Below are 10,476 nucleotides of genomic sequence, written 5' to 3'. Positions count from 1 at the left end.
GTTCAGTCCATGAGTTTAACGTGGGTCAGATGTCAGGAGGCAGAGTTCAGGAGTCTGACAGCTGTGGGGAAGAAGCTGTTCCGGTACCTGGTGGTCTTAGTCCGGAGGCTCCTGTAGCGCCTCCCAGAGGGCAGGAGGGTGAAGAGTCCGATGGGAGTCCGAATGCGATGGGTGACTGGGGTCTTTGATGATTTTCCCAGCCCTTTTCAGACACCGCTTCCTGTAGATGTCTTTTATGGCAGGAAGTGGTGCTCCGGCGATGCGCTGGGCAGTTTTCACGACCCTCTGCAACCCCTTCCGGTCCGAGGCAGAGCAGTTCCCGTACCAGACTGTTATACAGTTGGTCAGGATGCTCTCGATGGTGCAGCGATAGAAGTTCACCAGGATGTCTGAGGACAGGTGGTTCTTCCTCAGAGTCCTCAAGAAGAAGAGGCGCTGGTGAGCCTTCTTGACCAGCTTGGAGCAGTTGGTCGTCCAGGTGAGATCCTCGGAGATGTGGACTCCCAGGAACTTGAAGCTGCTCACACGCTCCACAGCCGTCCCCTTAATGTGGATGGGTGGATGTGGGTCAGCATTCCTCCTGTAGTCCACGATGAGCTCCTTGGTCTTCTCGGTGTTAAGCAGCAGGTTGTTTGTGTCGCACCACTCAGCCAGACGATCCACCTCCTCCCTGTAGGCGGCCTCATCGTTGTCACTGATGAGGCCAATCACCGTGGTGTCATCTGCAAACTTAATGATGGTGTTGGAACCATCAGCAGGTCTGCAGTCGTGGGTGAAGAGGGAGTAGAGGAAAGGGCTCATCACACAGCCTTGTGGTACACCGGTGTTCATTGTGATGGTAGATGAGCAGTGGTTATCCAGCCGGACATGTTGGGGGCGGTTGGTCAGGAAGTCCAGTAACCATTTGCAGATGAGGGAACTGATGCCCAGGTCTGTCAGTTTCCTGATGAGTTGTGAGGGGTGGATTGTATTGAATGTTGAACTGAAGTCTATAAACAGCATTCTGGCGTAGGTGTTGTTGTTGTCCAGGTGTGAGAGGACAGAGTGCATTGCGATGGAGACTGCATCCTCTGTGCTCCTGTTCTGGCGGTATGCGAATTGGTGGGGGTCCAGGGTGGGGGGGAGACAGGATTTAAAGTGTGCTAGGACCAGTCGCTCTAAGCACTTAGTGATGATGGGGGTGAGTGCTACTGGGCGGTAATCATTGAGGCAAGATGGGTTGGAGTTTTTGGGTATCGGGACGATGGAGGTGGATTTGAAGCAGGCCGGTACCACAGCGTGGGCCAAGGACAGATTGAATATGTCTGTGAGCACTCCTGCAAGCTCCCCAGAACACGCTCTGAGAACACGCCTGGGGATGCCATCAGGGCCTGCAGCCTTGTGGACATTGATCCTGCTCAGCACCGCTCCTACATCGGTGGGGGAGAGAGTCAGAGGTTGGTGGTCTGGTGTCACGTCTGCTTTGGTTGTGGTTGTGGGGTTCCCTCGCTCAAAACGAGCATAAAAGTTGTTGAGCTCGTTGAGGAAGGAGACATCAGAGGATGCGGGGGAGGGTTTGGTGGTCCTGTAGTCTGTGATGGTCTGGAGTCCTTGCCACATGCGTCGGGGGTTGGAGTTGGAGAAGTGTTCTTCTACCTTCTTTTTGTAATGGTGTTTGGCTTTTTTGATGCCCTTCTTTAGATTAGCCCTGGCTGTACTGTAGGCGTGTGCATCTCCTGACCTAAAGGCAGTGTTGCGGGCCTTCAGGAGGAGACAAACATCCCGGTTCATCCAAGGCTTCTGGTTGGGGTACATGGTGATCCGTTTCTGGGTGGTGACACTGTCTGTGGTTTTGGAGATGTAATCCAGTACAGATGAGGCGTACTGGTCCAGGTCTGTGTGGGTGAACATATTCCAGTCTGTGTTTTTAAATCTGTCCTGGAGCACTGCGTCTGTCCCCTCTGGCCACACTTTAATTGTCCTCACAGCAGGTTTCACACGTTGGATGAGTGGTGAATACCGAGGTGTGAGGAACAGGGAGAGATGGTCCGATTGTCCAATGTGGGGGAGGGGTGTGGCTTTGTAGGCTCCAGCCAGGTTGGAATACACATGGTCTAAAGTCTTGTCTCCTCTGGTGTGGCAGGAGACATGTTGGTGGAATCTGGGGAGGACTGTCTTTAAGTTGGTGTGGTTGAAGTCGCCAGCAACAATAAAAGCAGCCTCGGGGTGTTTATTCTGGTGTTTGTTAATGGCTGCAGAAAGTTCTTTCATGGCCAACCTAGCATTAGCGTCGGGGGGTATATACACGGCAGTGAGTATGATCGAAGTGAGTTCTCTGGGGAGATAATAAGGTCTGCATTTGACCATTAAAAACTCCGCATTAGGTGAGCAGTGACTCTCAGTAGTAGTGGAGTTCATGCACCAAGCATTGTTAATATAAATGCACAAACCTCCACCTCTGGTCTTGCCGGAGTCATCTGCTAGCCTGTTGGCTCGGTGCGTGTGGCGTCCTGCTAACTCGATAGCATTGTCCGGGCAGCTGTTGTTCAACCACGTTTCGGTGAAAAACATGACATTTGAGTCCATAATCCGTCTGTTGTTAGTGATGGAGAGCCGTATCTCATCCATTTTGTTTGCCAGAGAACGGACATTGGCGAGAAAAATACTGGGTAAAGGCAGCCGGTGTGGTGTTAGCTTTAGCTTAGCCCGTAGCCCTCCGCGCCTACGTCGCCTTTGTTTACGATCTCGGCGCCGTCTGCGTGCACTTCCGCCCGGCCGGGGAGAGTGGGCAGCCTCCGGTGTTCTGGAGATCTCTGGGATGAGTCGGAGATCGGCGATAAAACTGTTGGAGTTGTGAGTCCAGATGTCCAGAAGCTCTTGTCTGCTGTAGGTCAGCAACGCACAGCAATTCTGGACGAATAATCCGGTTAAAAGTAGATAAAAAACCGCTAAATAGCAGATTCTGGAGAGACACTGAGCCTCGCGTTGTTCACGCGCCACCATCTTGGAATATATCACTATTAGTGTTAATGGTTTTTGTTTAATTATCAATCTCATTATTATTGTTTTACAGAAGGTGTTGGTCAAGGCCATGTTGAGGACTACCAGAATAAAAACTGCACTTTATGAACTCAAAGTGATGCAGACCTCCCAATCCTCAAAAAAGATAAATAAAATAACCATAAAATAAAACTACACATCTGTGAGGTGATTTAAAGAAGTAGATATTCAGATGATCCGTGATGGGTTTGAAGATCCAAGAAACTGGTAGTGGAAGAAACACAAAAAGCACTGGGAGATAAATTACTGCTGTCAGTGAGAGAAAACAGCTTTTTAGGGAGTTAAAACCATCAGTCGGACAATACGGCCACTGAAACATTCACATGGGAGACATTTTATTGGGATGTTAAATGAAATATTTGCTTGAAGTATAAAAACTTCACATGTGTAGAAATCCAAAGAACATTCAGTGAAGAACAATGTTTCCATACTACAGATACAATGTACCAAGCTGTGAATCCAGGAAAACAAAAGTTTATCAATGTTAACAAAGTGGTTTGGCATATAATAAAATATAAAATATAATTTAAAGTTATTAAATGCTTTTTGTTGGCAAAAACAGAAAACAGGTAAACAAAGACAGGATTTCAGAAACACTGTGGACCTGACACTGTAGCACAAATGTTAATCCTATTTCAAAGCCTCCTTCACAGAAAACACACTGAATGTAACAGTGAACACTTTACAGAAATTTCACAGTAAAAAGGCAGAAAATACCACAAACAATGAAACAGCAGCAGTGAGAAGCAAAGAAAGTAACCACATTGCATTAATCGCCACATCAGCTCTTCTCTCCTTCTACTTAAATAAGTTAATTTCTAAAGTTTAAAAAAATGTTAAATATTATGTCACAGTCCACAAGAGGAAAATGGGGGATAAAATAAGGTCATAAATCTGAATTTTAAGGGAAGTGAGAAATAATTTTACACTGTAAATACAAAATGGTCCAAACTGAACCGTGCAAACATGAACCAACACAATCTTAGTGTATTATTCAAAATAAAAGCAAAATTAGGCTTAAAAAGGGACTTTTAAGCCTAATTTTACCCTAAATAACAACACTTTTAACTCTTTACCTTCTTCTATTTAGCTTATGAACCCTGCTATACACATTTTATTAATACCTCGATATATTACTGCACTTTTTGAGTACTTTGATGAAGTGGTACTACAACTCCCAACAAATTTGTCACTGAAGATGTTACAATGTAGTTATAATTAGTGTAAAAAAAACTACAACTCTCAATACTTACAAATACTAGAATTTTTAAGTGTGTATACTACAGCTCCCATCAGGCATCAGTTGGTCAGCTGAAAGGCTCTGCTTAGGACGAGTTCAGTTGTAGCTCCACACAGATGACACGCCTCTACAATGCACACCAGCCTCTGATTGGTCAGCTGGGACGCCATAGCGATAAGGTCACCTGAGAGGCAAAGAGAAGACCCTTTACTATCACATCTTTGTGTGTGGGAAGGTGTGACCAGATATGCTCCGTGGGAACGTGTCTAGTTTGTGAGGACATTTCTGAATTAAGAAGATATTTCTGCTTTGTGGTCTATGCATTACAAGGACATTTCTGCTTTTTAGGACGTTCCTGCATTTTGGGGACAAGTCTGCAATAGAAGGACATTTCTGTTCTGCTGGAACCTTTCTGCTTTAAGAGAACATTTTGTGTTTCAAGTGATTCTGCTCAGTGTGGACATTGTGTACAAAGAGGACATTTGTATTTATGAGGACATTTTTACACTGTGACATTACAAGTTACACACTGTGAGGATATTACTGTTTGATGATCACATTTCTGCGTTATGAGGACATTTCTCTCTATAGCAGATTTTCCCAAAGTGTGCCCCCTAGGGGGGGTGCAGAGCCATTGCAGGGAGGGCGCGGTATGAAAGGGGGGGGGGGCAAAACGCTTGGACACTGCTAGCACGGGGCGCCCACAGAAACACAAAGCAGGAGATGAAGCATCGCTGAATATGTTTCCAAACCAACTTCATTCTAAGCCAAAGACTAGAAAATATGGTGAAGCAAATCTTCCCTTTGGCTTCACCTGCACAAGTGCCGAGGTAGGTCTCCCTGCAGAATTGGTTTTCCGTTCGTCAGAACAGCGCTGGGCTGTTTAAATCACAGACAAACAGGATCTTACAGTTGTTTATGTTTTTAAACCCATTTTGGACAGAGAGGCATTTTTTGGAAAATGTATTGATAGCAACATCATGCAAAGACTGCTAAACTCTGCAATACTGCAAATGATCAGTGACTCAGGTTAACAAAAAAGAAAGTAAGAGAAACTTTAATTCTATAAAACAGGAAGAATTCCACACACATGTAACTCACCACTGTGTGAACATCACAGGGGAGAAATCATTTCTCTGAGTCAGAGATGAGTGTCAGTAACACACCCAGATCAGATGAACCAACTCACACTAAAACATGCATTTTGCTGCACTCTTTACACTTATTTCTTTTCTTTCTGCTCTTTTATATATTTTGTAAAACCACAAAAAAATATTTTATATCAGCAGCAATTTTCCTCAAACTGCTGCATCACAGCTTTCATGCTCTGACCTGCACGTGAAATGAGATAAAAGCTCTTTATTAGTAACTTTTACAACTTCTGGCAGGTTAATGTCTGAACTTTGGAGTGAAACACACCCTTAGTTACAGGAAATAACACCACTGTCTGTAACAAAGTGAATCCACCTGAACACCACCCGTGTGTGTGTGACTGCATTACACTCCCACTGCTGAGAACCTGAACAAGAACCAGAACAAAGTCTAAAATAGAAGCTGACAAACAGCTGCACCACCGAGTGACACTTTATTTTATAAACTTCACAACAGGTTTTATGCTGTGTATAGTTTTTGAGCTGCAGGCAGGATTGAAACACACCTCAGTTAAAAGTCAAACAGCAACATTTTCTCCTCCCCTCACGTCACTGAAATGTGACAAACCAGGACACAGGAAGTTCTTCGTCCTCAGTAAAGAGAGACGCACAGACGATCAGACTGAGCTCAGACCAAACTAGCAGCTTCCTCTGAGTGAGTCCAGCTACAGGAGAGAAACGTGGAAAACTCCAACACTGCTGCTTCAAGCTGCTGACGCTCCACACACTGAATGTGAGTTTGAGCAGAAACACGACTCAAAGGAAGTTTCAGTGAAGGTGGTAGAGGAGGGAGGGGAGCCAGGACTGACTGTACTTCCTGTCTGCTGTTTTCAGCTTCACTCACAGACTCAATGGCTTCCAGATCAGAGGAGGATCTCTGCTGTCCGGTCTGTCAGGAGGTCTTCAGAGATCCTGTTATTCTGTCATGTAGCCACAGCTTCTGTAAAGACTGTCTGAAGAGATGGTGGAGAGAGAGACCAACACACGAGTGTCCAGTTTGTAAGGAAATATCAGTGAATGATCCACCTTTAAACCGAGCTTTAAAGAACCTGTGTGAGTCGTTCTTACAGGAGAGAGATCAGAGAGCTTCAGAGGCTCTCTGCAGTCTGCACTCTGAGAAACTCAAACTCTTCTGTCTGGACCATCAGCAGCCAGTGTGTGTCGTCTGCAGAGACTCAGAAAAACACACCAATCACAGATTCAGACCCATCGATGAAGCTGCACAACAACACAAGAAGGAACTTCAGGAAACTCTGGAGCCCTTAAAGAAGAAGTTAAAGGTTTGTGAAGAAGTTCAAGTGAAGTTTGATCAAACAGCAGAACACATTAAGGTCCAGGCCCGACACACAGAGAGGCAGATTAAGGAGCAGTTTAAGAAGCTTCAGCAGTTTCTAGCAGAGGAAGAGGAGGCCAGGCTGGCTGCACTGAGGGAGGAAGAGGAGCAGAAGAGTGGGATGATGAAGGAGAAGATGGAGGCTCTGAGCAGAGAGATAGCAGCTCTTTCAGACACAGTCAGAGCCACAGAGGAGGAGCTGAGAGCTGAAGACGTCTCATTCCTGCACAACTACAAGGCTGCAGTGGAAAGAGTCCAGCGCTGCCCCCTGCTGGATGATCCACAGCTGCCCTCAGGAGCTCTGATAGACCAGGCCAAACACCTGGGCAACCTGACCTTCAACATCTGGAACAACATGAAGAACATGGTCTCCTACACTCCTCTCATTCTGGACCCAAACACTGCTCATCCAGAACTCATCCTGTCTGAAGATCTGACCAGTGTGAGACGAGGAGGAGAGAGGCAGCAGCTTCCTGATAATCCAGAGAGGTTTGATAATTACTTCTCTGTCCTGGGCTCTGAGGGCTTTAACTCAGGGACTCACAGCTGGGATGTTGATGTTGGAGACAGTACACGGTGGAGACTGGGTGTGTTAGCAGAGTCTGTGCAGAGGAAGGGACGCATACGGTCTGGATTATGGGGAGTATGGTTTTATAAAGGTAAATACTCAGCACGCTCACCATCAGCTCCTCTCACTGATCTCTCAGTACAGAAGACGTTCCAGAGGATCAGAGTGAATCTGGACTGGAACAGAGGAAAGCTGTCGTTCTCTGATCCTGATACTAACACACACATACACACCTTCACACACACTTTCACTCACAGGATGTTTTCATACATTAACACTGGTGGTAAAGTGAATGTGTGTCCGTTGAAGGTGTCAGTGTCAGTGCAGCAGATGAGTTGAGGATGATGATGTTTCTAATGTTGTTTCCTGTCAGTGAGTTGAAGCTGTTAAACTGCAGCTGTCCTCCTGCTGCCTCGTTGTTCCAAAGCTCTTTGTTTCTCTTTTAGTTTCACTGTTTCTTTCTGTTTCTGCTGTCCACCTTTTCACATGGAAAATCATTTCACTGTTTCTCACTGAATGACTCCCCAAACTAGGTTTGAAATTCTATCAAGTTTCTAATCATTACAAGTGATTCATGTTTCTATTTGATGTGTAAATGGAGATGATTTAGTTTGCTGGGATATGGACTGACATGTGTTGAATGGGAGGAGCAGTTTGTTGTTGTCTTCTTGTCTGTTTATGACAACAATAAATATGTTGTTGAAACAATGATTCATGTTTAACTCCATATATGAAATGTTTCTGATCTTTGAATTCTGTTTGATTAAAGACTTTCTTCATGACACAAATGAGATTTCAGTGTATTAATAGAACTAAATAAGCTCAGAGTTGAAAGGCTGGAGTATTATGTACGTGCTTCACTGTCAGGATCTTCAGGGGGATTCAAAGGGAAACATCAAACTGCTGTAATGAGATAAACTAGTTGGGCTGAACACACTTATCTGTAGTTTGTCTCCATCCAGGATCATCAGAATATAACGAACATGTGTGAAGAGCCACAAAATGCTGCTGCCCTCTCAGCATGATGAGCTCCAGCCTTTGTTAGCAGGACAACAGGAAACATGAGACAACTTTCAGAGACAGTAACCAACTGTGGCCACAAGATGGCAGCAGCTGATCTGAGATCCTTTATTGGACAGAAGGACTCTGCTCTGTGACGTCATCAGAGAGACGGCCTTCACTCTGATAGATCTGACGTCATGTCTGCACTGCGATGATGAAAGCTGATAAACACATTGTTATTGATCCATGAAATCACCTCTGTCCTCTCAAGTGTAGCTGTTTACAGAGCTGAAGAAGTCCTTCATCATCAAAACAGACAAACATGTATTTCCTGTATTAAGTGACGTCATCCTCACTCTGACCTCTTACATACATTCTGTTCAGTTTTCCTGCTGTAAGAAATAAACTGTGTGAAAATAGAAATGCAGGGAAACATCCATTAATCACAGCTGAGCCGTTTGTTTCTGACTCACATTCAATGAGGCTTCAGGTGTAAATACCTCAGAAGTGTTTGTGAGTTCAGTAGAAGCAGACCCAGTCGACCATCATGGCCTCCACAGCACTACACAATGCAACAGAAAGGCCTTCATCATCTGCTGAACCACCTCTGAACCACGACGCTCTCCCTGCATCTAAAAGCTGTTAGTCAGGATGAGATGCTGCTGTGATCGCTCACAATTTACCTGTGAGACCTTTGTAAATATTGTCTTTGTTTCTGGAGGAAACACCTTTAGTCTGTTTGTATTTGGAGTGCAGATCTGGGCGTCCATCACTTTAACCTGCACACGTTTAGTTATTGAGTGTAGTTGATGTTTGGCAGCATTTTATAAGTGACAGTTCATGAACGGTGAAGGAACAGAGGACGCCTGACCATCCTACCTGTGTCAGTAAGAAGACTTTCATCACAACTTCACAACTTAACACAACTGAAACCTGAATTCAGTGTTGCATAGTTTACTAACAGTGTGTGCTGACACTGAAGTTAGCAGTTTGTTTCCTAAGAGCTGCTGGGACAAACCACAGTGACCGGCTACAGAGTTTAGTTAAGGTGGTTCTAACATGTGACCTGTTGAATCATTTACAGGGATTTATTTTTCATTTAAAGCATCATTTGTGAAGTTTTTATGAAGTTTACTTCTTTTATGTTCTTTGTGTAACGTTTAGATTTTCTTCTCTTGTGTTTTAACTCTTCAGGTTTCCTGTAACAGAGATGTAAACCACCGTTTTCTGATGCTGCTGCACTGTGACATAAACACTGCCACTTTATTAGGCACACCTTGCTGACTGCAGGTTATAACCCCTGCTGGAAACATCCCACAGATTTGGATCCTTGTTGCCATGACAGCACCACACAGCTGCTCCAGATGCTGCAGGATGCTGGTCAGGGCTCTAACAGTGAAACTTTACTGAAAGTAAGAAACCTGAGAGGAAATAAACTTTCGAACTAGCGGACACACGGAAAGAAGAAACAGGAAAACATAGCAGAGGCAACTGTTTCTGTTAGTTGGACACTGCTAGCACAGGGCGCCTCCAAAAACGCAAAGCAGGAGATGAAGCATCGCTGAATATGTTTCCAAACCAACTTCATTCTAAGTCAAAGACTAGAAAATATGGTGAAGCAAATCTTCCCTTTGGCTTCACCTGCACAAGTGCCGAGGTAGGTCTCCCTGCAGGATTGGTTTTCCCTTCATCGGGAGCAGCGCTGGGCTGTTCAAATCACAGACAAACAGGATCCCACAGCTGTTTATGTTTTTAAACCCATTTTGCACAGAGAGGCGTTTTTTGAAAAATGCAATCGTAAAAATGTATCGAAAGTAATGTTGAATATTATTACACAGGAAAAAAACCAACAACACGTAAAATAATCACATCGTGACGCCTCTGCCTTTGTAAATGGAGGGACAGTAACTGCATGTAAAACCTGCAGACAGTCAGATTAACAGTATTTTGTCTCTATCTGCCATTCTGCAATTCATCTCAGGTAAACAATAATGTGGCGCACAGTGTGACGTGAAAATAGCCACATACAGTGGGGCAAAAAAGTATTTAGTCAGCCACCGATTGTGCAAGTTCCCCCACTTAAAATGATGACAGAGGTCAGTAATTTGCACCAGAGGTACACTTCAACTGTGAGAGACAGAAT

The 10,476-nt window shown here is 44.7% G+C and overlaps 1 protein-coding gene and 1 long non-coding RNA gene across 2 annotated transcripts; both read left to right on the top strand.

Moving 5' to 3' along the window:
• The first annotated feature begins 2,932 nt into the window (after positions 1-2,932).
• On the top strand, positions 2,933-3,608 carry LOC120739219. Its single transcript, XR_005697149.1, has 2 exons — positions 2,933-3,531; positions 3,572-3,608. It is a non-coding gene; the product is annotated as an uncharacterized LOC120739219 (long non-coding RNA).
• Positions 3,609-5,770: 2,162 nt separating this feature from the next.
• Positions 5,771-7,732, top strand: LOC120739218 (nuclear factor 7, brain-like). Its single transcript, XM_040040911.1, has 2 exons — positions 5,771-6,163; positions 6,265-7,732. The coding sequence occupies exon 2, from the start codon at positions 6,282-6,284 to the stop codon at positions 7,668-7,670; it is 1,389 nt and encodes a 462-aa protein (XP_039896845.1). The 5' UTR covers positions 5,771-6,163; positions 6,265-6,281; the 3' UTR covers positions 7,671-7,732.
• Positions 7,733-10,476: the final 2,744 nt, after the last annotated feature.

This window comes from Simochromis diagramma, unplaced genomic scaffold, assembly GCF_900408965.1.
Source record: "Simochromis diagramma unplaced genomic scaffold, fSimDia1.1 OVJJ01000224.1, whole genome shotgun sequence".
In the NCBI taxonomy this organism is placed as follows: Eukaryota; Metazoa; Chordata; class Actinopteri; order Cichliformes; family Cichlidae; genus Simochromis; species Simochromis diagramma.
This window is presented reverse-complemented; position numbering and strand designations above follow the sequence as displayed.